Source organism: Narcine bancroftii, chromosome 9 (assembly GCF_036971445.1).
Source record: "Narcine bancroftii isolate sNarBan1 chromosome 9, sNarBan1.hap1, whole genome shotgun sequence".
NCBI classification, from domain to species: Eukaryota; Metazoa; Chordata; class Chondrichthyes; order Torpediniformes; family Narcinidae; genus Narcine; species Narcine bancroftii.
Genome location: NC_091477.1, coordinates 100,825,122 through 100,852,398, shown reverse-complemented (window position 1 = coordinate 100,852,398; position 27,277 = coordinate 100,825,122). Strand labels below are relative to the sequence as shown.

Below are 27,277 nucleotides of genomic sequence, written 5' to 3'. Positions count from 1 at the left end.
CATCAAGGGTTTCAGACAGATAAAATAATGGGTGATAATACCACTCATGTTTCTGAAGGGATTTGAACAAGGTTAAACATTTTTACAGATGCATTATGGATAGTGTGCAGACTGCCTTCTTCACTTAGCAAAAAGCCCTGCAAAAGGTAGTGGACGTGGCCCAGGACATCACAAAAAAAAAACTCTTCCCTCCATCAAGAAAATTGACAGGGAACGCTACCGTCAGAGAACAGCAGCAATTAATATTCCTAAGAGAACAGCAGGAAAGAGGTATCGGTGCCACAAGGCTGCACCACCAGTCTCAGGAGCAGTTGCTACTCTTCCACAATCAGACTCCTCAACAACAAACTCAATCAGAGAATCATTTAAGGACTCTTACTTTGTATATTATTTACTACTGAATATTTATTTTTCTGTGTGCACAGTTTGTTTGCACTCTTTCTTTGTTTACATTTCTCATTTTTGTGTACATACCTTTTGCATTACTGATCAGTAGAAATTCTTCCTGGTCCACAGGTAAAAGAATCTCTGGGTTTTCTATGATGTCATGTATGTACTCTGACAATAAACCTGAACTTTGAACAGTAACAAAGTATTATAATAAAAGTGGTGTTTAAGGATTAAATGGAAAGAAGCACAATCAAGTAAGGAACTTAATCCAAACACATAGGATTGTGTTGCTCACAGAAAGCATCAAGTATATGGACATTTCAGGGTTGACTCGTCTGATCTTAACATGTGGCAGAGGATCCAGTCATCCTGGAGAAATTGCATTTACTCCACCTGAAAAGATTTCCTGGTAAAGAATGTCAAAATATATGGCCTGTGCAGCAGCAGAAAGAGTCAACGTCTCAGGAGGCCCATATTCTGGCCAATCCTTTGATTAACATGTTTAGACAAGATCTTTAGTTGCCATTCGTGCTTATCAAATCAAGTATGGTAACACACACTGTAATGATGTAAGCAACTTTATCAAGAGTTTTCAGAGACAGCGGTATCGTGCCCTTCCCTTCACAGTTGTTTCGAAGAACAACATGGTTGTTTCAATCCCTTTCTTCAGGCAATTGCTCACAAATAAGGCAAGTACATTAATCAATTTAAGTTGTTTAATGATTCATCCTGGGCAAGTCATGGGTTAATCAAAGACAATTATAAATGGAATAATTTTAAAGTTTTAGCTTGAAAGATAAATGTGACTTTTTAATTGAAAATAATTTAAATTGTTAACTTTAAATCTTGTACATGCATATTTATACTTTTTAAATGTAGCTGATATTGAGTATAGCTTTCGATGATATGTCACTTAAGTGACTTATTGATCTTAAGCACAATTAGCTCCACCAAGAAATGCACAGTTTTAGATTTTATGAACACGGAAAATATCAGACTTGATCTATGTTGAAGAATATAGACCAAGTTTTGGAGATGGCAAATTGCTGCAGTTCCTCAAACTTTAAAATTCAACCCGATACGTGCTTAAATTTACAGATTTTAATACAAATCTACAAAATGATCAATTGGAAGTCTTAGAAGCAACAATATGGAAGATGCCAATGGATATTCATAGATGTTGTTTCCCATTAATTATTTTAATAGATCTCTTTGTTTTACTTTTCTTCCAATAAAACTCAAGGATAAAGGGAAAAATTCACTTTAAAAAAAAGTTTTTAGTTGAGGAAAATAAAGTAAAACTGGTTTAGCCCTCAGTATTTGATGTCCACAGAAAACATCCTTTAAGGTAGGTTTTTGGACACTTAGAAGTTGAATATAGGCAAGAAATCCTATTAATTTAGTGCCAATCTCCATTAATGAATCAGTTTAAAAATTATTTTTTTTTCCCCGACAGAGGGTGTCATGGCTGGGACAGGTATTGCTGCATCGTTTAGAAAAAGGTTTTGATGGAATTGGGCCAAATGCAGACTGATGGGATGAGTATGAATGGGCTTTATGGTCGGCATGGGTAAGTTGAGATGAAGGGCTCGTTTTCCACACCCAACTCCTCTAAATGCTGGCGAGCATCTCTTCATTTAGTAAATGGTTATGAAAAAAGCAAATAATCTTTCATTACCATGTGAGACAAAGAGGGAGATTGCTTTAAAAAGGGAAATATTCCAAAAGTGAGGTTCACTATTGCTTTTAGAAGATAGGAATTCTACGAGCAACTATATCGAACTGAGAACGAAGGGAAAGAAGACAAAATAGATGAATTTCTAGAAGATAGGTTTAAATAAATTTGGCCATGAATGAGCTCAGTGTAAAAGTTAAAGATCATGGACAGAATTGGCAGAGATGCCTACCATTATGGTTTTGATAAAGATAAATACGAGTATTAATGTCTAAGGTGTGTGAAAAGTGCATATGTACAAATGCAAGGTTGGAGAGCTGAAGGTGAAACAAGATAAATAGGATTATGAGGATGTGACATCTGGTTAAAGATCTGACATTTAGGTTTTATTCCTAAATACATGTTAATCTAAAAAAAACAGAGAAGAAAATGGGTGCATTGGTTTTACAGGAATGAAGGGATACCAGTATTAAGGAGGATATTAGGGTAAGATTTTTTTTGGTTAAAATTAAATGACAATACAGAAGCCATATCATAAAAAGTATTCTAATGCTCCCAACTAGTTCAAGGAATACAGAGGACCAAATTTTCAAAGAAATTTACAATGCATAAAAGTAAGAACGGTAACAATGCAGAACTTCAACTGTGCTAATAACATTATGAGGAAAGGTGTGCGAGGGATTTTCAAATTTTTGTTGATGTATTTCCAAACTGAACAGGTATTGGGTTCTGGAACATTAAGTGGGCCAGCGGAGTAAACATCAGTGTGGGAAGTTAAGGATCAACAATCATAGCTTCACAAGGTTAAGAACAGCCAAATCAGTGTAAACAGGGCATGAGAAATTTCAGATAAAAAGAAAACAAAAATTGCTGGAGGAATTCTGCGGGTCAGGCAGTATCATTGAAAAGCAATAGACAAAGTTTTAGGCTGCATCACTTCATCAGGACTACCAAGAGATGGGCAAACAACCAAATAAAAAGCAGATGGGAGGTCGAATGCAAGGAGCATTGATTGGCGGGTGATAGGTGAATATGTGGGAGGGGGAATAAATGGAAAAAAAAGGTAGGTAATAGGATGAAGAGACTGAGGATGAAGAAGATGCAATCTGATAGGAAGAAAGAAGGGAAAGGATGGGGGAAGGTATGGGCAATGAGCAGGTGGAGAGGGTCAAGGAGGGGAAAGAGAAGGAGGAATGGGGACAGAGATAGGGAGAAACAAGAAGGGATGCTAGTTGAAAAACCATGGGTGGAGAGTTAACCAGAAATTTGAGAAAACAATGCTGATGCTGTCCAAGGCAGAGTACAAGGTGCCATTTCTCCCATTTGCACGTGGCCTCAACCTGGCAGCACAAGAGGCATATGGGAATGGGAAGTGAAGTTAAAGTGGCTTCCATGAGAAGTGACATATCAAGTGCGTGAGAACCAGAATAATTATACAGAAAGTTCAGAGGAAAGGTGAAAATGGAAATAAAGGAGGGGAAGCAGCAAAGAGAGAGTGTAGAAAAAGGCTGTTGGCAAACACAAAAGGGGAATCCAAAATCTTCTATGAGCATGTAAACTGAAAATGGATACAAAAGGAAATGTGGGACTGATCCGACCAAACTAAAAAAATACTCAAAGAGGCAGAAAGAATAGTTAAGCTAACAAACAAACGAGGGCTTTACATCAGGTTTTAGCAGAAATGAAGGATGTTGTTGGATTTCCATTTGCAGGGAATTTTCGGAAACAATCAGGAGACATGATTGATAGTATGGTTTTGTTAAACAAAATTTTTCGTCAAAGTAACAGGATAAATGAGCGAAATACAGTTGATGTGTTTAAATAAAGGACTGCATAAAAAAGCTTATTGTCAGGATTGGAAGCAATGGAATAAATTTGGACAGTAACAGTTTAAATGAAAAAAGAAAAATTTCATGTGATTAAAGTATGACAGTTTTTCATTTAGATTAATGTGATGAATGTGGGGAACTGAGAGTACACTGACTCTGTTACCTGTCTGCAGAGGTCTAGACCACACATGTCAAACTCTGGCCCACGGGCCAAATTTGGCCCGCGATATAATTATATTTGGCCCGCAAGATCATATTAAATATATATTAGAGTTGGCCCTCTGGCCGCCGCGCCAGTATATCGCATGCACACTGAAGGTGAAAATGAAGACGCCGGAGGTGTGGAGGGATCTCAGAGTCCCGAATCCCGGGGATCGGAGCGCCACACTCAGCCTGCCTGGCTCCCGGACACACAGACGCGGCTGGTGTTGGGGACCATCCTCGCTGGGTCTGCGCTTCAGCGGTGACGCCGGACCGAACGTCTCATTGGCGATGCCTTCCCCCTCGCTCCGTGCGTGGCGGACCCTGCCTCCCACTCCTTTTGTTGGAGACGAGCCTGGCGCCGTGAGATCGCAGTTTAATCCCTCTCCAACCATGGGAGGGGGGTGGGAGCAACGCGCTCTTCTCAGCCAATTCCTCCACCACCCCGGACGCCGGCGTTTTAACGGGGGGGTTCAGGTGCCTTCGTCAGGCGACCGACCTGTTGGTCCAAGACAAGGGGAGAGCGTACAAACTCCACACAGACAGCACCTGAACTCGGGTGAACGTGGAGCTGCGACCCCACATTCCACATCAGGACTGTGTGTAAGATTGGGAGCAGTGAGACGGAAGCTTATTTTGTTCCTGTGATTTAAGCCTTTCTTGGGGTGGGGGGGGGGTCCTTCTCTGACCTAACAATTGCCTAACAATTAACCTAATCAGATGTGGAGTTACCAATACAACAGTTCTCAACCTTTTTCTTTCCACTCGCGTCCCTGTGCCATTGGTGCTCTGTGATTAGTAAGGGATTGCTTAAGATGGTCTGTGGGTGGAAGGAAAAAGTGTGAAGACCACTGCTTTAATCATCCCTCATTGACTCGTCATGTGCACGGTTTCAGAACGCTAAAGGAAATGGGCCAATGACAATGACAATGAAAGAGTTTATCCAAAACTATTATTAAACATTTATTTTAATAAGAAAAAGTTTAACATTACATATGTTGAAAGCAGAGAAAACATGCAGATGTGGTTGAAAATTTTCAATAAATATTTAGTTCGGTCCTCGACTTAGTCCAAGTTTTTAATTTTGGCTCTCCGTGAATTTGAGTTTGACATCCCTGGTCTAGACCATAAATCCAAGGAAGCACAAGTTCAAATCTTATTGTGCCAGAGAATTGGAATTCAGATATTTAAGATCTGAAATCTAAAAAAAAATTAGTAAATTATGACATTGCTTTTCCTTTAAATTTAACTGATTTACTCCAGTCCTTTAGGCTTGGACATATGCCCATTTTTCTTCTTTATTTAAATACTCTCGCCTGACCTATTTTTGATGAGGAGTTATATTTGTTTTTTAATCATTATCTTATAAAATATTTTAGCATTAAATTACACCATGTTAATACATCATCTGTCCACTCTAAATGCGAAGCATTTGTTTTCTAAATGTTCTTATCTTTTTATTTTACAGGAAAAGGATTTCCAAATGTTTCTTGGGCTTGTTCATTTTTACTCAGTTGTGGGGCTTTGCAGCTCCCTCTGCTGAATGCGAGTTCATTTCAAAATCTCTGGTCTGTAACAAAGAATCCATGACAGAAATGCCAGTGAATATACCATCTAATGTAACTGAAATGCACATTATAAAAACTAATATTTCCATAATCAGATCTGGAGCCATGAAAAATTATCCAAAATCATTGACTAGAATTGATTTTATGAATAATTTATTAAGAATGATAGAACCTGGAGCCCTAGATGCTCTCACCAATCTCACATATCTTGAGATAGCGCATAGCCCTTTGGAAATATTGGATGTTGGGACTTTTGACAAACTTTCAAAACTGATAACTCTTCTATTGACAACAAATCAAATCAAGAAGATTGAAAAGGGATTATTTGATAAACTTTTCAATTTAGAAGAACTCCGTTTGCTTGAGAACAAGATAAGCGAGATTCCTGATGAAATATTTGACAAACTTACAAAACTTAGCAAACTGCACCTCGGTAAAAATCAGATAAAACATCTTTCTCCACGAATATTCGAAAAACTCACCAAACTCAAAATCCTCAAACTTCATGAAAATTTGATTTCTGATCTTCCAGCAGGAATTTTTGATAATCACCCAGAATTAACTGAGCTTTCTTTGGGGAAGAATAACATTTCACATCTCCAACCTGGGATTTTTTCCAAACTTAGTAAGTTGGTGAAGTTATATTTGGAAAAAAACTACATCACAGAACTTCCTGATGGGCTATTGAACAATTTGACAAAATTAACTTACTTGAAACTGGACTCAAACATGCTCTCACATATTCCTGGTAATTTATTTGAATCAACACCAAAGCTCAAAGAACTTTCTTTGTCTCAAAACAAACTCTTTGCTCTTCCTGATGACGTATTCAGTAAAGTTGCTCATCTGGCTAGGTTGCGACTGAACAAGAACCAGATTACTGTCATTGGAAAAAAAACTTTCAGTGGTCTTGTACAATTGACAGACCTTAACCTCCAAGGAAACAATATTTCTGTTTTAGACAGCAAAATGTTTCAAGATTTAACCAAATTGAAAATTCTCAATCTTGGCAATAATCAGTTGTCTAATATACCTCAAGGAACCTTTAATAATTTGTCATCTCTGAAAAAAGGTGGATTAACTCTTCTTAATAATCCTTTTGTTTGTGACTGTCAATTAATATACCTCAAAAATTGGATAAAAGCAAATTCAGAGAAAGTAAAATCATTGAATACAATGTTATGTTCCAATCCTAGTAATCTAAATGAGGTGGCAATAAAATTATTAAAAGATGAAGAACTTATCTGTGTAACCACAAGAGTACCAAGTACCATATCACAAGTTTCAACTTTATTAACTAAAATATCAACTGCTGTTAACATATTTACCTCAGAATTAACAGAACAGGCCACCACATTAGAAACTTCAACTCCTGTTGCAACAACCACCTTATCTACTCCCAGTCCTACACCAGAAACTACAACTCCTATGGCGACAACCACCTTACCTACTCCCAGTCCAACACCAGAAACTACGACACCTCTAACGACAACCGCCTTACCCAGTCCTACACCAGAAACTATGACTCCTGTTGCAACAACCACCTTATCCTCTCCCAGTCCTACACCAGAAACTACAACTCCTATGGTGACAACCACCTTACCTACTCCCAGTCCTACACCAGAAACTACGACACCTCTAACGACAACTGCCTTCCCTATTCCCAGTCCTACACCAGAAACTACGACTCCTGTAACGACAACCACCTTATCTACTCCCAGTCCTACATCAGAAATGACGATTCCTCTAACGACAACCACCTTACCTACTCGCAGTCTTACACCAGAAACTACAACTCCTATGACGAAAACCACCTTATCTACTTCCAGTCCTACACCAGAAACTACGACTCCTGTTGCAACAACCACCTTATCCTCTCCCAGTCCTACACCAGAAACTACAACTCCTATGGCGACAACCACCTTACCTACTCCCAGTCCTACACCAGAAACGATGACTCCTCTAACGACAACCACCTTATCTACTCCCAGTCCTACACCAGAAACTACAACTCATCTGGCAACAACCACCTTACCTACTTCCAGTCCTACACCAGAAACTACGACTCCTGTAACGACAACCACCTTATCTACTCCCAATCCTACACCAGAAACTACAACTCCTATGGCGACAACCACCTTACCTACTCCCAGTCCTACACCAGAAACTACAACTCATCTGGCAACAACCACCTTACCTACTTCCAGTCCTACACCAGAAACTACGACTCCTCTAACGACAACCACCTTATCTACTCCCAGTCCTACACCAGAAACTACAACTCCTATGGCGACAACCACCTTACCTACGCCCAGTCCTACACCAGAAACTACGACACCTCTAACGACAACCACCTTACCTACTCCAAGTCCTACACCAGAAACTACGACTCCTCTAACGACAACCACCTTACCTACTCCCAGTCCTACACCACAAACTACAACTCCTCTAACGACAACCACCTTATCTACTCCCAGTCCTACACCAGAAACTACAACTCCTATGGCGACAACCACCTTATCTACTCCCAGTCCTACACCAGAAACGACGACACCTCTAACGACAACTGCCTTCCCTATTCCCAGTCCTACACCAGAAACTACGACTCCTGTAACGACAACCACCTTATCTACTCCCAGTCCTACATCAGAAATGACGATTCCTCTAACGACAACCACCTTACCTACTCGCAGTCTTACACCAGAAACTACAACTCCTATGACGAAAACCACCTTATCTACTTCCAGTCCTACACCAGAAACTACGACTCCTGTTGCAACAACCACCTTATCCTCTCCCAGTCCTACACCAGAAACTACAACTCCTATGGCGACAACCACCTTACCTACTCCCAGTCCTACACCAGAAACGATGACTCCTCTAACGACAACCACCTTATCTACTCCCAGTCCTACACCAGAAACTACAACTCATCTGGCAACAACCACCTTACCTACTTCCAGTCCTACACCAGAAACTACGACTCCTGTAACGACAACCACCTTATCTACTCCCAATCCTACACCAGAAACTACAACTCCTATGGCGACAACCACCTTACCTACTCCCAGTCCTACACCAGAAACTACAACTCATCTGGCAACAACCACCTTACCTACTTCCAGTCCTACACCAGAAACTACGACTCCTCTAACGACAACCACCTTATCTACTCCCAGTCCTACACCAGAAACTACAACTCCTACGGCGACAACCACCTTACCTACGCCCAGTCCTACACCAGAAACTACGACACCTCTAACGACAACCACCTTACCTACTCCAAGTCCTACACCAGAAACTACGACTCCTCTAACGACAACCACCTTACCTACTCCCAGTCCTACACCACAAACTACAACTCCTCTAACGACAACCACCTTATCTACTCCCAGTCCTACACCAGAAACTACAACTCCTATGGCGACAACCACCTTATCTACTCCCAGTCCTACACCAGAAACGACGACACCTCTAACGACAACTGCCTTCCCTATTCCCAGTCCTACACCAGAAACTACGACTCCTGTAACGACAACCACCTTATCTACTCCCAGTCCTACATCAGAAATGACGATTCCTCTAACGACAACCACCTTACCTACTCGCAGTCTTACACCAGAAACTACAACTCCTATGACGAAAACCACCTTATCTACTTCCAGTCCTACACCAGAAACTACGACTCCTGTTGCAACAACCACCTTATCCTCTCCCAGTCCTACACCAGAAACTACAACTCCTATGGCGACAACCACCTTACCTACTCCCAGTCCTACACCAGAAACGATGACTCCTCTAACGACAACCACCTTATCTACTCCCAGTCCTACACCAGAAACTACAACTCATCTGGCAACAACCACCTTACCTACTTCCAGTCCTACACCAGAAACTACGACTCCTGTAACGACAACCACCTTATCTACTCCCAATCCTACACCAGAAACTACAACTCCTATGGCGACAACCACCTTACCTACTCCCAGTCCTACACCAGAAACTACAACTCATCTGGCAACAACCACCTTACCTACTTCCAGTCCTACACCAGAAACTACGACTCCTCTAACGACAACCACCTTATCTACTCCCAGTCCTACACCAGAAACTACAACTCCTATGGCGACAACCACCTTACCTACGCCCAGTCCTACACCAGAAACTACGACACCTCTAACGACAACCACCTTACCTACTCCAAGTCCTACACCAGAAACTACGACTCCTCTAACGACAACCACCTTACCTACTCCCAGTCCTACACCACAAACTACAACTCCTCTAACGACAACCACCTTATCTACTCCCAGTCCTACACCAGAAACTACAACTCCTATGGCGACAACCACCTTATCTACTCCCAGTCCTACACCAGAAACGACGACTCCTCTAACAACAACCACCTCACCTACTCCCAATCTGACACAAGAAATTACAACTCCTCTGGCGACAACCACCTTATCTAGTCCCAGTCCTACACCAGAAACTACGACTTCTCTAATGACAACCACCTTATCTACTCCCAGTCCTACACCAGAAACTACGACTCCAAATCAACCAAGGGAAATGATCCTCAGTCCAGAATTCATTTCCACAACTTCAAAGAATTCAATCCCACCACTTCCTCAGAAAGGAATAATGGCTTCCCCTGACAGAAAACACTGTCTGTTATTTGCAATATTATCTCTAGTGTTTCTACTCTTGCAAATAATTCTTTCAATCACTCTGCTGTGGTATGTACATTGCCTTTACAAAATACTTTTTAATGGAAATAAAAAGCAAATTTCAGTTAAACTAATTAGATTTTCAAGAAGATAATCTCAGAGGAAGGTCCTATACCATCTAAATCCTGGAAACATGCCTACTTATCAATTCCAATAGCTCAGTATACTCACTAATCAAAAATTTTCAATTGTAATTTGACTAATGAATCTGATCCCAATTAAACCTACCAACCTTCATGAACCTTTCTCACTTTCTAGTGTAAATATATAAACAACAAATATTTATTGATGAATTACCATGCTGTTTGAAATTTGATCTTTTCAATAATTCACCAGTGCTTCTAATTACTTAAATTCCATATTTCTGTTTTACTAATTGTGATTCTCAAATTAATAAACAATTGTTAATTCATGCCATTGCTGTCTGATGGTCTTGATGGTTACGAGCATGTCACTCACTCAATTACCCGTGAATATCCCAATGATAGGCCAGTGGAGTAAAAACTGATGAAATTCAGATGAGTTTTATTTTGGCAAGGCAAGTATGTTAGGCAAATGAAAGGAAGAGGACAATGCAAGAAATGGTGTGTATGAGGAAGTGTGACTTTAAATTGATCAGATCCATTGGTTGTGAAGAGAGTGAAGGGTCATCCTTCTATGCTGATGTTTTTATTGGTTAGCTTTTCAATCCCTTAACATTACTTTTGGAAGGGGAAGTCACGTGATGGAGTAGTGACCAGTAAGAAAATACCAGCCATCTCCAGAAAAGTAAAGAAAAAGCAAAGCCACAAACACAGAAACCATAACAAATTAAAAAAAGGTGTGGAGAAAATGGCAGCAAAGAAATAAAAACCAAAAACAACGGGAAGAAGGAGGAAAGACGTCGGAAGAGAAATATGAAGGCCTTACCTGTACGAGGAGGCCCGCCGTGGAGAGAGAAGCCCACTCCCTGAGGTCAGTGGAAACCCCGAGCGCAGGACTACAAAGATGGCTCACGGAGCCAAACAAAAGTGCGCAACCGCGCATGCGCGATGCACAAGACAAAAACAACACCGACGGGAGGGGGGACCAGCTGAGGAGTAAATCTCCACAGTTTAAACAGACAAGAATAACACGACAGTAAGGATCCCAACAGGAAAACATAGAAAATAACGGGAACAAGAAGGAAGAGAGTAAAAAAAGGAAATCAGAGAAACAACAGATGACCAACCCAGAGGAAGAAGACCAACACCAAGACACTTTTAATAAAAATAAGAAGAACAAAAATACCCAACAAAATAAACAACCCAACAAGAAAACCAGAAGAGACAGAGGTAAAGGACACAGATCCTGGAGTGGACTCAGAAGAAGAGGGAGAACATCAAACTCTACACAGAGAAATGGAAGATGAAGGGAAGGGACAGTACATGGATTAAAAAAATTTTCAAGAAAATATGGAAGCATTAAAAGAATGGCTGACACAAGAATTCAGTGAAATAAAACGGTACAGAAGAAAAAGTGAATAGATTAGAGATGGTTATGACAGAAATAGGGAAAAGAGTAGACAAGGTGGAAGAATGAGAAACATCCATAGAAATGGAGGTAGATGACTTTAAAAAAAAATTGGAAGAATCTGATAAAAAAGTTAAAGAAACACAGGAGCTGTTAGCTCAGAAGATAGATATAATGCAAAACTATAATAGGAGAAACAATATAAAGATAGTGAGCCTTAAGGAAGATGAAGAAGGCAAAAATATGAAAGAATTTATAAAAGAATGGATCCCCAGGGTCCTAGGAGTGCCAGAATTACAGGAAGGAATGGAAGTAGAAAGGGAACACAGAACATTAGCCCCTAAACCACAGCCACAACAAAAAAACAAGATCTATTCTAGTAAAATTCCTAAGATATATGACAAGAGAAAATATATTGGAGAAGGCAATGAAAAAAATAAGAGAAGACAAAAAAACCACTGGAATACAAAGGTCAAAAAATTTTTTTCTACCCAGACATAAGTTTTGAACTCCTGAAGAAGAGGAAGGAGTTTAACGCAGCAAAATCGACCCTATGGAAAAAAGGTTATAAATTTATGTTAAAATATCCAGCGATGCTTAAAATAGTTATCCCGGGACAGCAAAGGAAACGGTTCTCGGATCCGGAAAAAGCACGAAAATTTGCAGAACACCTACAAAACAGACAGAGAGATGAAAAGATGTAACAAGAACAAAAATGACAACAAACTATATATAAAGAAGAATAAAGTATAAGTAAGAACTAAGAAGGGAAAGAAAGGGAAGAAAGGAAGTAAGGAGGGAATTAAGAGAGTGAGCGTTGTTATATGTGAAGATTAAAATCTTTTCTGGGGGTGCTGGGTGGGGAAGAATATCAGTCACTGCAAAATCAGTTGATGCTTGCGAGTGGGTTCGCAATCCAAATGGAGAGGGGAGATGTGGTTGCTCGACAAGGGACAAAGGGCAACTCAGAGAGGGGAGGGATTATTGGGGTTAAAGGAATTTTAGATATGGGAATAGTGGAAATATTTTATGTTTTAGAAATGCTGTGTTTCAATGTGTTAAAAAAAAAAGCAGAAATGGATAAGAAGGGAAGGTGGTGATGAGGAAACGGAAAGGAAAGATAAACAAAGTATGAAATGGCCATGTTGAACTATATGACTTTAAATATTAATGGAATACATAACCAAATCAAAAGGAAGAAGCTGTTAAATTTACTGAAGAAAGAAAAAATTGATATAGCATTTGTGCAAGAAACACATCTAACTGAAGTGGAACACAAGAAATTAAAGAGAGATTGGATAGGACATGTAACAGCAGCATCACATAATTCAAAAGGCAGAGGAGTAGCTATATTAATCAATAAAAATGTACCAATCAAAATAGAAAAGGAAATAATATATCCAGCAGGATGCTATGTAATGATAAAATGTCAGATATATTCAGAATTTTGGTATTTACTCATGTATACACACCTAATGAAGAAGATCAAAAATTTATGCAAGATATCTTCTTGAAGATCGCAGGTACGCATGGGAATATACTAATAGGAAGGGATTTTAACCTTAATTTGGACTCAAACATGGATAAAACTGGAAAAAAGACTAACAGAAAGAACAAAGTAACCAAATTTATAATTAAATCGATGCAGGAAATGCAACTTTTGGATATATGGAGGAAACAACACCCAAAGAAAAAGGAATATTCATATTATTCGGGTAGACATAAAACATACTCAAGGATAGATCTATTCCTGTTATCAGCCCACATTGAAGGAAGAGTTAAGAAAATGGAATATAAAGCTAGATTGTTATCAGATCACTCACCCCTGTCATTGGCAATAGAGCTGGAGGACATCCCACCGAGAATGTATAGATGGAGATTAAACTCCATGCTTCTTAAAAGACAGGATTTAGAAAATTCATTGAGCGACAAATTAAAATGTACTTTAAAATAAATACAGAATCAGTGAAAGATAAGTTTATACTATGGGATGCAATGAAAGCATTCATCAGGACAGATAATAAGTTATGTTACAAAGATGAAGAAGGACTACAATCGGGAAATAGAACAGTTGGAAAGGGAAATAACAAATCCAGCAAAAAGAATTAGCAATAAAGGAAGATACAACTAAAAAAAGAGAATTGACAGACAAAAAAAATAAAATATGAAACACTACAAACATATAAGGTAGAGAAGAACATAATGAAGACAAAACAGGAGTATTATGAGCTAGGAGAAAAAACGCACAAAATACTAGCGAGGCAGCTTAAGACAGAACAAACTAAAAGAACAGTATTGGCATCAAGGAAAAAGGACAAACAAATTGCATATAACCCAACGGAGATCAATGAAAACTTCAGGGAATTCTACGAACAATTATATCAAACTGAAAACAAAGGGAAAGAAGACAAAATAGATGAATTTCTAACTAAAATTGAACTACCAAAATTGCAAACAGAGGAGCAAAATAAATTAATAAAACCATTTGAAATAGAAGAAATACAGGAGATATTAAAAAAAAACTACTGAACAATAAAACACCGGGAAAGGATGGACTCCCAATGGAATTCTATAAAACATTTAAAGACTTATTAATTCCTCCTCTCCTGGAAGTAATGAACTAGAATGAAAAAACACAAAACATGCCAGATTCATGCAAAACAGCAATAATTACAGTAATACCAAAGACGGGGAAAGATCCACTAACACCAGCATCGTATAGACCAATATCTCTACTTAACACAGATTATAAGATAATAGCTAAACTATTAGCAAACAGATTGGCCGACTGTGTACCAAAAATAGTAAAACTAGATCAAACTGGATTCATTAAAAAGAGACGAACAATGGACATTATCTCTAAATTCATTAACTTAATCCATGCAGTACAAGGAAACAAAATTCCAACAGTGGCGGTTGCTTTAGACACAGAGAAAGCCTTTGACAGAATAGAATGGAATTATTTATTCAAAGTACTACAAAAATTCAACCTACCAGAGAAATATATTAATTGGATTAAAGCATTATATAAGGGACCATTGGCGAAAGTGACAGTAAATGGATATATATCAAACCAATTTAAATTAAGCAGATCAACAAGACAGGGATGTCCACTATCTCCCTCACTGTTCGCGTTAGCTATAGAACCACTAGCAGAATTGATAAGAACAGAAAATAAAATAAGAGAGATAAAAATAAAAGAGAAGGCATATAAAATCAATCTATTTGCAGATGACGTTATAATATATTTAACAGAACCAGAAATATCAATAAAAGAATTACCTAAGAAATTGAAGGAATATGGAGAAGTATCAGGGTACAAGATCAACGCAAATAAAAGTGAAGCAATGCCAATGAATAATGCGGATTTCACAAAGTTTAAGAAAGAATCACCATTTAGATGGCAAACACAAGCAATTCAATACCTAGGTATACAACTAAATAATAATCTTGGCCATCTATATAAACTAAATTATCAGCCATTAATGAAAAAAATTACAAGACGACTTAGAGCACTGGAAAGACTTACCACTAACACTGATAGGAAGGATAAACTGTATTAAAATGAACATCTTCCCAAGGATACAATACCTATTTCAATCATTACCAATTCACCCAACAGAGAAATTCTTCAAGGAGCTAAAGCAAATAATAAGGAAATTCTTATGGAAAAGGGGGAAACTGAGGATAGCATTAGATAAATTAACAGAATGGTACAAACAAGGGGGCTTACAACTACCAAACTTTAAGAATTATTATAGAGCAGCAAAATTAAGATACCAATCAGATTTTTATCAAACAAGGGAAAAACCAGATTGGAGCAGATTAGAGCTAGATAAAATAGGGGAGAAGATACCTGAACTATATAAGTGGGATGAAAAATTGGAGCAACATAGGAATTCACCAGTATTGCACCATCTGCTCAACATTTGGAAGAAGATTCACGTAGAAAGGAATAAAATAAATTATCAACTACCAAAATTAATATTGACACAAAAATCAACTAATCCCTTTCACAATAGATAACCTTTCCTTCAGAGAATGGGAGAGAAAAGGGATCAAAAGAATAGAAAATTGTTTTTTGGGAAATAAATTATTATCTTTTGAACAAATGAAGGACAAATATAACTCATGTTACAATGTTTGCATACCACCAACTGAAAACCTACTTGAAGGACAAATTGGGAAACAGTCTGAGGTTACCAGAAGGAAGCAATTTTGAATATGTGATTACAGACACAACAAACATGTACATCAAACTGCAAGAAAAGGAGAATGAGGAAACAAACTGTAAACCTAAACAAAAATGGGAACAAGATCTAAACATAAAGAATGAAATATGGGAAAAGCTATGTTCCAGAACTATGAGAAATACAATAAACACGAGGTTACGCATGATACAATATAATTGGTTACATAGGCTATACATCACACCCCAAAAGTTAAATAAATGGGACCCAATAGTATCAGACAGATGTTTTAGCTGTAAAATGGAAACGGGAACAACAATACATGCAATTTGGGCATGTGAGAAAGTGAAAAAATTTTGGGAAGATCTAAAACAGATATTAAATAAAATCACGAAAAGCAATATATCAAAAAACCCAGAGATCTTCCTTCTAAGTAATGTAAGAAATAAAGAATTTGGACTCGATTTGGATGGAACACAAAAAAGATTTATTATGATAGCCCTCGCTGTAGCAAAAAAACGTATTATGTCAACCTGGAAATTAGAGGACAACTTGAGAATACAACAATGGTACATAGAAATAAATAAATGTATTTCATTAGAAAAAATAACATATAATTTAAGAAATAACAACACAATATTCGAACAAATATGGGAACCATACATGAAACACAATAGAGAAATCCTACCATGGACCTCCACCACCTAAAATGGCAGAAGGAGAAGACAATGAAATGAAATGAACTGACTCAGTAAGTAAAAGTAAAAGTTAAAAATTTCTTGTTTATTTTTATTAAGTGACGACATTGTTTAACAGGTTTAATGTATCATATAGACTGATCTTTGAATAAATGGGAAGGGGGGTAAGGGAGGGGGGAAAAAGGGGAGAAAATGACTATATATTCAAGAGAAAAATGTCTGTATGTATTTTGGTCAGTATGGTTCATAGTGTGAAAAATAAAATAATCATTACTTTTGGATGATGTTCCACGAGTGATTTCTCACTGTTGAACATTTGTGCATTCCAGTGATTTTAAATGTTAGCCCTTCACCACATTTCTGTCCCCACCTGACCATTGTGTTACTGAGCAGCTGTATGGCTATTTTAGATGTTGAGCAGTAGTCCAAAGTGGTCAAAGAACTGGATGAATAGTTACACCTACAGAGTGGTAATGTTTCAAGGAACACAGATCACTGGTCTTTATGCAAGATAGAATACCAGAAAATACAGATCTTTGGATTCAAACCACCAATGTTATAAAATGACATGCTAATAGTTTCCAGGTGGTCCTGCAGGTCAGAATGTGAGCAACTAGTAGCTTTGGTGCAGATTCCTGGTGAACTGTATCGTTGTTAAAGATTCAGTCTGCAGAGAGTCACTTTGCCAGAACTATAACACCACAGGTTGCCTACCCACAAAGTGTCTCTCCATCTAGGAGTCTATTAATGCTAAAAGTTTCCCTCTACTGCTCTGCTGAGAGATGATACATTTATTATCAAGAAATTTATTACTAATATGAATATAAAATTTACAAGAAACTAAAAGAAAAAAAAGGTTTATATAAATCAAAATTACGATGGAAGATTTAAATATACAAATCCAAGAGGAAAATGGTCAAAATTATGTCAAGAGAGTGTTACAAGTACAGTTAATACTAGATATCAAATGGTTCAATATAATTTTCTTCATCAGTGAAACTCCTCATAAATTGAATGGACTTAATTCTAATTATCTGAATAAGTGTTTTCGATGCAATAAGGAAATAGGGACCTTTTTACATTCGGTATGGTCCTGTGTGTACAATTTAACAATTTTGGAAAGATTTGAGTATATTGTTAGGACAAATTATGATGATAAAGATACAAAAATATCCAAGAATACTTTTACTTGGGAATATATATAAGGAAGATATAAAATTTAAATTGGATAAATATCAATAAAATTTCTAAATATAGCCATAGTGACAGCAATATAGCGGTCACATGGAAAACGGAGAATTTGGTGAAAATAGACAGTTGGCAGATTGAAATGCAAAACTGTATACCTTGAGAAAAAATTACTTATAGTTTAAGGAATTGAATTGACAACTTTTATAAAATTTGGGAAACATATATAGATTTTATGAAAAGTCCATCCACATCTTCCACCTTGTCCACCCCTCTCAGTTGGTAATTATAAAAAAATGTCTGAATATTATATATGGTAATAATATTATGTGTTAGAAGTAGGTGTTCTTTCTTTCTCTTTTTTTTTCTTTTGTGGGGGGGTTGTGGAGAAAATTTAAAAAATTTTGCATTATTTTGTATGGTTTATCAAGTTACTATATTATTGAATTTATACTTTGCATTGATACAAATGATAAATAAAATTTCCAAATAAAAAGTGAGTGGAAGTGTTCAGCTGGGTCTTCCCCCCAAATTCTTGCTTATTCCTCTGCTCCAGGTTCTCTCCAATCTGCATTTGAGGCCTTGGGCTTGAATGACTTCCTACTGGATGAGCTTTCGTATGCAACCAAGTCTCTGCACTCAGTGTCTGCAGTAGTTTGTCCTTCCTGAGGATAAAGATATATGTGCATTTTGCATGAGGAAGATCGGATGCTCTAGAAACATCTCAACATTACTGAGGAATAGGTCTGGGAGTCATTATGGTCACATGATTCCCTCCACCATCAGACTCCTCAATGTTTTGTGTGGTGTAACCATGACAAGCCTTGATTATCATATTGTGACCCCTGAGATCAACACGGATATGTGGCATCTTATTACAGTATGTATGGAAAGCCACTGGTGCAAAAAGCCTAATCCCAACATCCCCTCTTCATTTTTTTTCCAAAACCAAAAGCGATTTGCTAATTAGTTTGCATCTTTTTCAGATATACATTGAGCTATGAACATAAAAATTATTTTTTCAAGTTTAAATCTCCAGAGTCCATAAAAAACTAATAATTTAACCGTTCAGTCGTTGTTATTGTTCTTTTACGATTTCAACGTCTTATAGTGAATTTCCATTGAAAAATATTAATTCTCAGTATTTTACAAAATCCTTGTATCAAGCTGGTGGTTGGATGGTTCTCATGCATTTGTCACTGGTTGCGATGGTGTGGATGCTCGTTGGTCCCTTGCTGCATCCTGTGCTTTTGGTTGCTGATCACATGTTGAGTTGTGACGACATTGAGCACATGGACTGTGAGGTGGCAGTTGTAGGCACAGTTGCTGACCTTGTGTCGGATGTTGCTGGTGTTGCCAATGTTGTATGCACATCTCCATCGATGTGGCTATCTGTTCTGTTTAGGTCCTTTGGGGCTGCTTCAGATGTCAATCTAATGTGCTTTCAATTTCAGTGACTTTCACTAAATACGACCAAGGGGACACTTTTTTCAATACATACCCCAAGTTGCCGTGTAGGATCTCCTTTACCACGAGCTTTGAAGACCTGCACTTTGATAGCTTCTCCCACCTTAAGTTCTTGTAGTTACTTTGTTGTACTGTGATTTTGTCTTTTGATTTTCTCTCCCTACTTCCTTCACAACTTTTGGCTTCAGGAATTGTTTTGCTATTGGTAATGTTGTCCATGTTCAGCGTGACATTAATTCCTGCACTGGACTGCTGTACATTCCTTCTATAGGATTATTTCTCCATTTGAGGATCACCTTGTGCACATCTGTTCCTGACTGAGCACATTCTTTCTTGATTGCTTTGGTAATCTTCGCCTTGCTGTTGGGTTGCGGATGTTATGGGGAAGATGTGGTGTGTTGTATTTCCCACTCTTCCAAGAAGCACTGAAACTCATCACTGATTAATTGTTGTCCATTATTACTCACTAGTTCATCTGGGATACCACAGCAGCAGAAATGTGATTTGAGACACCCAATCACATCGGCACATGTAGCTGAGTCTATCTCATCCACTTCCCAGAAGTCTGAGTAGTAATCAACTGTAGTCAAATAGACTTTTCCATTTCATCCTTCTTTCATCCATGGTCTTCCTGGGATTTCATGAGTCTGGAGGGGTTCCTTTGCTTGCTTGGCTTGAAAATTATTACAAGCCCTGCGCTGCCTGATGTTATCTCATGACACATGTTGGGCCAGAATATTACACCTTTCGCCTTCCTCCGACTTGACTCGATTCCTTGGTGACTTGCATGATATGTTGCACCATCTTTCTTCTCATCTGCTTAGGGACTATGACTTTCATACCCTTGTAGAGTATGCCATCATGGGCTGTAATCTCAACCCTGTACGCCCAATACTCATGTATGGTGGCTGGTGCGTTGTTGACTGTATCTGACCAACCTCTCATCACCACATCTTTGAGTACTTGTAGTGTTTCATCGCTTTCAGTCATTTATTTCATTTGCTGATGTCTCTTGTCAATCAGCTTGCCATTGAAGCTGGATTTATTTCCTCAATTTCTTTCACTTTTTTGCTGTGCTAACTCATGGGGGGTTGATCTCATAATCTGTGCCATCTTTTGCTTTCTTCAATGGTAGGGCTGACCTGGATAAGATGTCTGCTATGTACATGAGCTTTCCTTGTTTGTATCTCACATCCAGGTTGTACTTCTGTAACTTTAGCAACATCCTTTCCAGGTGTTTGGGTGCTGCTGGTAGAGGTTTCATGAAGATGGTTTGCAGCGGACTGTGGTCTATTTCCACAGTTAACTTTTCTTTGCCAAACAAGTACTGGTTGAAGTGTTCACATGCAAAAACAGTTGCTAGCCATGCCTTTTATATAGTTTCTCTTGGTGTCTCAATGCCCTTGATGCAAATGCAACTGGTTGAGAGCTTTGCATAACAGTTGCTCTGAGGCTGTTTTCACTGGCATCACACTGTAGCATCACTCCATCGTGTACGTCATAGTACTTCATCACTGGAGCAGTGGTGACCAGATGGTTGATGCCATTATAGACTGACTCAAGTTCAAACCATTTCACATCCTTCTCGATCAGCTTTATCAGTGGTTCGCGCTCTGACGACAGTTTGGGGAAGAACGTCTGAGGCGTGTTCTATCTCTAGTGCTGCTTGAACCTTTTCAGGATCATTGATTTGTTCTTCTGGCACCATGAACTTCCCACTTCTGACTTCTTAGACAGAGACTTTCTGGCAAAATGATTGTTCTTTTAACATTTTGCACAGTTTACCACATGATGGGCATGCTTCTCTCTCTTTCTGATGATGTCCACCACCGTATTTACATTCTGATCTCTGTCTTTTGTCTCCTTTGCCACAATGGGTTTTAACTGTCATCCTACAGTCAATCTCCCATGCTTGCAGGGCTTGCAGCTTGATTTATTTTCTTAAAGTGACAGTCCAAGTCAAATGAAAATGAACTGGCAGCACATAATAGAGCAGCACAGACTCATGGGTCAAAATGGCCTATTACCATGCTGTATGTCTAAATTTAAATTTAAAATAATTAGAACTTCACAAGCATATACAGTAAAATCCCTGTTACCTGTAATTTAAGCAATCGGCAAAAAAATGATGGCTCCTTAAGCAACAGACAAATTCACTTATCTGGCATTTACCAATCCAGATAAGGTGCCAGATACTGGGAGTTTTTACTGTACCTTTGAATTTCTTGGTTTCATGTGTAGGGAGCACATACAAACAGAACAGACTGGGCACAATCAAATTTTTCTACTTGTTTGAATCGGTCCCTTGACTGATCTGATCTTTCCCATGACAATGTTGTGGTGATACGACCACTAGCCTACTGCAGGGGGCGATCTCTCCACCTACAGGAAGACCACCCAAGGGCTCACTCCATTTGGTCAGCTGTCAATCAGCTGACCCAAATAGACCCCCTATGGGGCTGACTCCACCTGGTCGGCTGCCAATCAGCCGACCCGAATATAGACCTGAGCCAGCCCCTTCTGAGCCAGTCCCACTGGAGCCATTGAAGCATGAACTGGTGTTCAGACTTTTACTGGAATAAAGCCTGTTGTACAGTCTTTTGAGTTTTGTGCTTGCTTTCTGCTATCTCAGCGCTCCACAAATGTGCATAGCAGATTTACAGAAGCGAGATTCCTGCTCCTTGGTCAAACTGCCTCACTACTTTCAGCAGAAGTTTTGCCAGATCAAAATCATCCCCTTAAGATCTCCAGACATGAAGAGACATCACATGTTAAGATCACTTTTTTTCCCCCCCGACTCCAAAAAAAAGCACCCTATATTACATCCACTACTTCTCAAGCTATATAATTGTTGAACTTCCAAAGCCATGATCTTTGCATTTTCCTTCATTAATTTTCAAAATTAATTTTTTTTTCCTGTTAGCATTTAGTTTCAGGATTGAATGAACAGCCAATCATGGGTGAATCCTCTAACAAATAACACCATTTATTTTTAAAAAAATACTTCAGAATCTGCACTATTTTTCAAGAAATCTGCATACCGAAAATCAGTGGATCTCCAATAACAGCAAGGAGTCTCCAGCACTTCCCTCTCTAATGGATGGCCAACCCTATTTTTTTTTCTGCGTTACTGCAAATTAGAACAAGTTAACAGATGTGGAATAATCCCGCACCGTTAAACAAACTGCAAAATCTAGAAACAACTTCCAATGGGAAATTCAGAACTGCTTTGGAACCCACAGAAAATTAGTTGGTAGCTATCTGGAATTTTTGATTTATAAAGTATTTTACGGAATGGAACTAGTTGAAGTCCACTCACAGAAGATTTTATTACCTTCTATTCCTCAGTTTTTGATGCCACAACTATTATTCTTCATTGAGCATTTTATGCAAGTCACATTGATGCATAATGTATGCTATTTACTGTAGTAGCACCATGGATTATGCACCTTCCATCATTAACAATTGGATACATGACTCCTAATTGGGCACTTGGCTGTGGAGGAGCTCTCACTTGTAGGGGAAAGGTGGTACTCATGAGTATATAGTAGACCAATCAGAAAACAATTCCTCAAAATTCAGATTTTGCACTTTATGGCATTTTATTAGTTGCATATAACATTAATGTTCAGTTTGATCCCCAGCAAAATCATCATTAAGTACAAACTCATGAATATATGATTTAGGAGGCATTCCTCCTACTGACAGTAATTTTTCTCCTTCTGCTTAGCAAGAATCCAACTAACTGCATAAATATTTTTTAAAATTCTGTTTCTACTCCCCCTTGAGGAAGAGAGTTCAAGGACTTGTGAGCTTCTGAGAGAAAAAAAATGCATCATCTTTATCTTTGATGTGTTACACCTTATTTTTAAAACAGTGGGCCCTTTTTCTACATTTTCCAACAGGTGCAAACATTCTCCCCACATTCACACCATCAAGACACTTCAGAATCTTGTTAGTAGTATAGTGGTTAGTCCAATACTGCTACAGCGCCAGCAATTGGGACTGGGGTACAGATCCCATGCTATCTGTAAGGAGTTTATACATTCTCCCTGCACCTGGAAGGGATTTCCATGAGCACGTTGGTTTCCTCCCACCATTTGAAGCGTACAAGGGGTTGTAGATTAATTGGGTGGCACAGGCTCATAGGTCAAAATGGTCTGTTATCGTGCTGTGTCTAAATTAAAATTTAAAAAAACTCAAGGCTCCTCACAGATCATCAGTCTCCTTGCAACCATCCACCCCCTTTCATTCCAGTATGCTCTCCCCAATTTGTTTCATTTGCATCCTCCCTTGAATAAGGAGACCACAACTGTACACAATATTTTTGACCTGGTCTCACAGACCTGAAATAATTGAAGTGCAACATCCCTATATTTGTATTCATTCTTCAGCAATCAAAAAAATAACTTTACACATGTGGGTATAAAGCAGAGAAACAGATCCACCTGCTCATGATATCTTTGCTGGCCATTGAGTCTTTATCTCTGTTAATCCAATTTTTCCCATACTGAGCTGGGAGGCATTATATCATCATCTTTCAAGTGTTCATTTTAAATGTTGTGACTGTACCTGCTTCCATCACTCTTCCAGATAGTATGGTCATATTTCAACTGTCAGATTTCCACTCTCAGCCCATATGTCAGTGCTGAACATGATGTCCAACTCAATCCAATCCTCTGCTGCTTGAACTTGATAGATATCACTCCATTCAATCATATTTATGTGCCAACTTTGAGAGGCCTCTTAAACCCTTTATCTGCTTCCACCATTACCTCTGGCAGCCTGTTCCAGTGTAAAATATCTGCCCCACACATCTCCATTAAACTTCCTCCTCTTCATCTTAAATTTATGTCCCCTAGTGAGTGGACAAGATTCAGACTATCTATCCTTTCAAATCTCTCAAGATTTTATTCGCTTCTATCAGGTCTCCCCTCTAGTCTCTCATACTCCAGAGAAAACAACCTAAATTTGTCCAAAATCTTCCCATAACTTCCAGGGAACATTCTGTAACACCTGTTCAGTGCCCTTTCCAACACCTCCACATCCTGTCTACAATGAGGTGATCAGAATAGCACACAGTATTCCAAGTGGGCCTATCCAAACTTTTAATTAGCTGCAACATGATCTCCTTACTTTTATGCTCAACGAACCAAGCAAACCATATGTCTTCTTTATTATCCACTCTCCTGACATGGCCTCTTTTAATGAGCTATGGGATTGGATGCCTTGATATCTCCATTTTGACCTCCCAAAGTGCAGTACTCACATTTGTTTGAATTAAACTCCATTTACCTGTGCCTTTCTGTCCTTCCTTTTGGGCTTGCTTAACCTGGAATCTGCCATCCCCTCAACTCATCCCCTTGCCACTCTACCCTCCAAAGGAGCATGAACGATCCTTCCCACGAGTATATCAGACCTGAAGTTCCCTCTAAATCTCCTATCCCTCATCTTAAAACTATGCTGTCTTGTTATGGAGACCTCGACCAAGAGAAAAGGTCTCTCACAATCTACACTATGTCGTTATGAATTTAGTATACCTTAATCTCTCTTTTGCAGTTTCCACTCCAAGAAAGACAACCCAGTTATCAAAGTAACATCCCAATGAATTTCCTTTGGAATTCTCTCCAGTGTAATCACATTTTTCCCATAAAGAGGAGACCAGAACTATGCATAATGCTCTAGCTGTGGCCTAGGTAATGTTTTATCTAGTTATACCATAACCTCTTTGCTCTTTTATTTTATCCCATGGCAAATGAAAGCAAGAAAATAGTCTGCTTTTGTAATCAGTTATTTAACTGTGCTGCTGCCTTTAGGTATCCTGAACTTGTACACCCACATCCCCTACTCTGCAATATTCCCTGGACTCCTACCATTCATTGTATTGATCCCAGCCTTATTAGTTATCCCAAAACGCACCACCTCACACATTTTTTTCCACAATAAAATCCTTCTCGAGCAAATAATTTATATAAACAGCCAAACGTTTGAGGCCATAGTATCAAAAATGTGCTGGTTTGTGCCTACATTTGTGGACTAAAATATGAGTTGTGTGTTTCCTAATGGAAGCTCTATGGAAATCTCCCAAAATCCTGACTTCTGACACTCTAATCACTAATATCAGACCACAAATAAACTCTCCTCATGTTGGCTGCATTCAATCACTTTTATGCATGATTAGTCATGAAAGCAGGCGAACCAGGTTAAGTTTTTAACACAACTACTTCACACCATTTGCAGGAGTTATAATTACTAACTTCACCAGTGCTAACCCATCCCAAACCCCTAATTTCCAGCTGCTAATAATTTGTTTCTTGTTGTTGTCATCATTTTGTTGCATTTCTGATTAACCATAGAAATTCACAGTTACATAAAGGCTTTACCAATGGAAACATGAAGTATAAACAACACTTACAGAGTATCAGTCTAGCACATGTTTCTGGGTGGGCTGCCATCTTGTTTCTGTGATGCCATCCAACCACTAGAGGGTGCCTTAAAGGATGACCACATCTTTTTCCTCTTCAAGTCCATAGTCACAAGATGCAAATTACTACAAACTTCACTCCATCATTTTGACACAATGGACACACATTCAATACCAGAAAAGCTGCTTGCATTTATCCACTAAAAGCAACTCTGGAAGACAGCAGCAAAGATCATTCTCAACTTACAAACAATTGCCTAGAATTTATAAAAATGAATCTGATATGATTCTGCATTTCTTTCAATAATTAACATGATAATTTTCTTCATAGAGTGATCTACAAAATCTATGTATTTCTTTGATTATGATTTGGTTAACTAGATAGTAAAAACACACCGAAATGCTGGAGGGACTCAGCCAGTCTCGCAGCATCCATAGGAAGTAAAGATATATTACTGACATTTCTGGCCTGAGCCCTTCCTCAAGCTACCTAGTCCAGTGGAGAGGATATGCTGGTGGATTCCTGTGATCTCAATGTTCTGATACTCTTCAGTGTCTGCTGTTTGTTGATTTCATCCTCTTATTTTAGACTTCTGGCAACTTACTGGATCCAAGATACACATGGAGTCCTTCAAGAAACTACTTCAGAATAGCTACTCCTATTGATTAAGGAGCTAACTCTGGATCTCTGAAAAGAAAAGCAGAAAATCCTTGGAATACTCAGCATGTCAGGCTACATCCATCAGAAGAGAAACAGAGTCAACCCTTCAGCAGCTGGAAAGGAGGCTGTGGTGCTACCTCGATGTATATATATGATTGTATGTGCTGTATGGGACAGCCCACCTTCTTAACCTGTGTCTCCTCCCACCCAGATATCCCCATAAAGGCTGCTATGCCCAAACCCCTCCCTCAGCACCTGTCTTAGAACTGGGCCAGCAACGTGCAAGCTGTGCGGACACTTTAAGGTTATTAAAGCCTATTAATCACGATTCTGTCTGATTGTGGTTGACTGGTAGTACAGAAGCAAAAGAAAGATCACAAGATCACGTGATATAGGATATAGTCTGCTCCGCCATGGGCTTATCTAACCTCCCACACAGCCCCACTCCCTGGCTTCCTCCTCGCAACCCTTGATCCCAAATACCTGTCAATTTCTGCCTCAAATACGGCCAATGACCTCACAATAAGTTCCACAGACTCACCACCCTCTGACTAAAGAAATCTTTCCACATCTCTGTTTTAAATTGGCACCCTCTTATCTTGAAGTTATGCCCTCTTGTCCTAGAATCCCCAACCATGGGAAACAACCTTGCCACAAAGTTGTTAACCATTAGGGAGGGAGGGAGGGAGGGAGGGAGAAGAGAGGATGCTTCAGAAAAGGTAGAACCATGGGATTAAGCTTGTTGATGAGAAAATGGGAGCAGTTAGA

At 38.7% G+C, this 27,277-nt stretch overlaps 1 protein-coding gene across 1 annotated transcript; it reads left to right on the top strand.

Annotated features, from left to right (window-relative positions):
• The first annotated feature begins 990 nt into the window (after positions 1–990).
• On the top strand, positions 991–10,807 carry LOC138742520 (mucin-2-like). Its single transcript, XM_069897026.1, has 3 exons — positions 991–1,079; positions 1,847–1,960; positions 5,564–10,807. Exons 2-3 carry the CDS (start codon positions 1,899–1,901, stop codon positions 10,482–10,484), a joined length of 4,983 nt encoding a protein of 1,660 aa, XP_069753127.1. The 5' UTR covers positions 991–1,079; positions 1,847–1,898; the 3' UTR covers positions 10,485–10,807.
• The last annotated feature ends 16,470 nt before the right edge of the window (positions 10,808–27,277 follow it).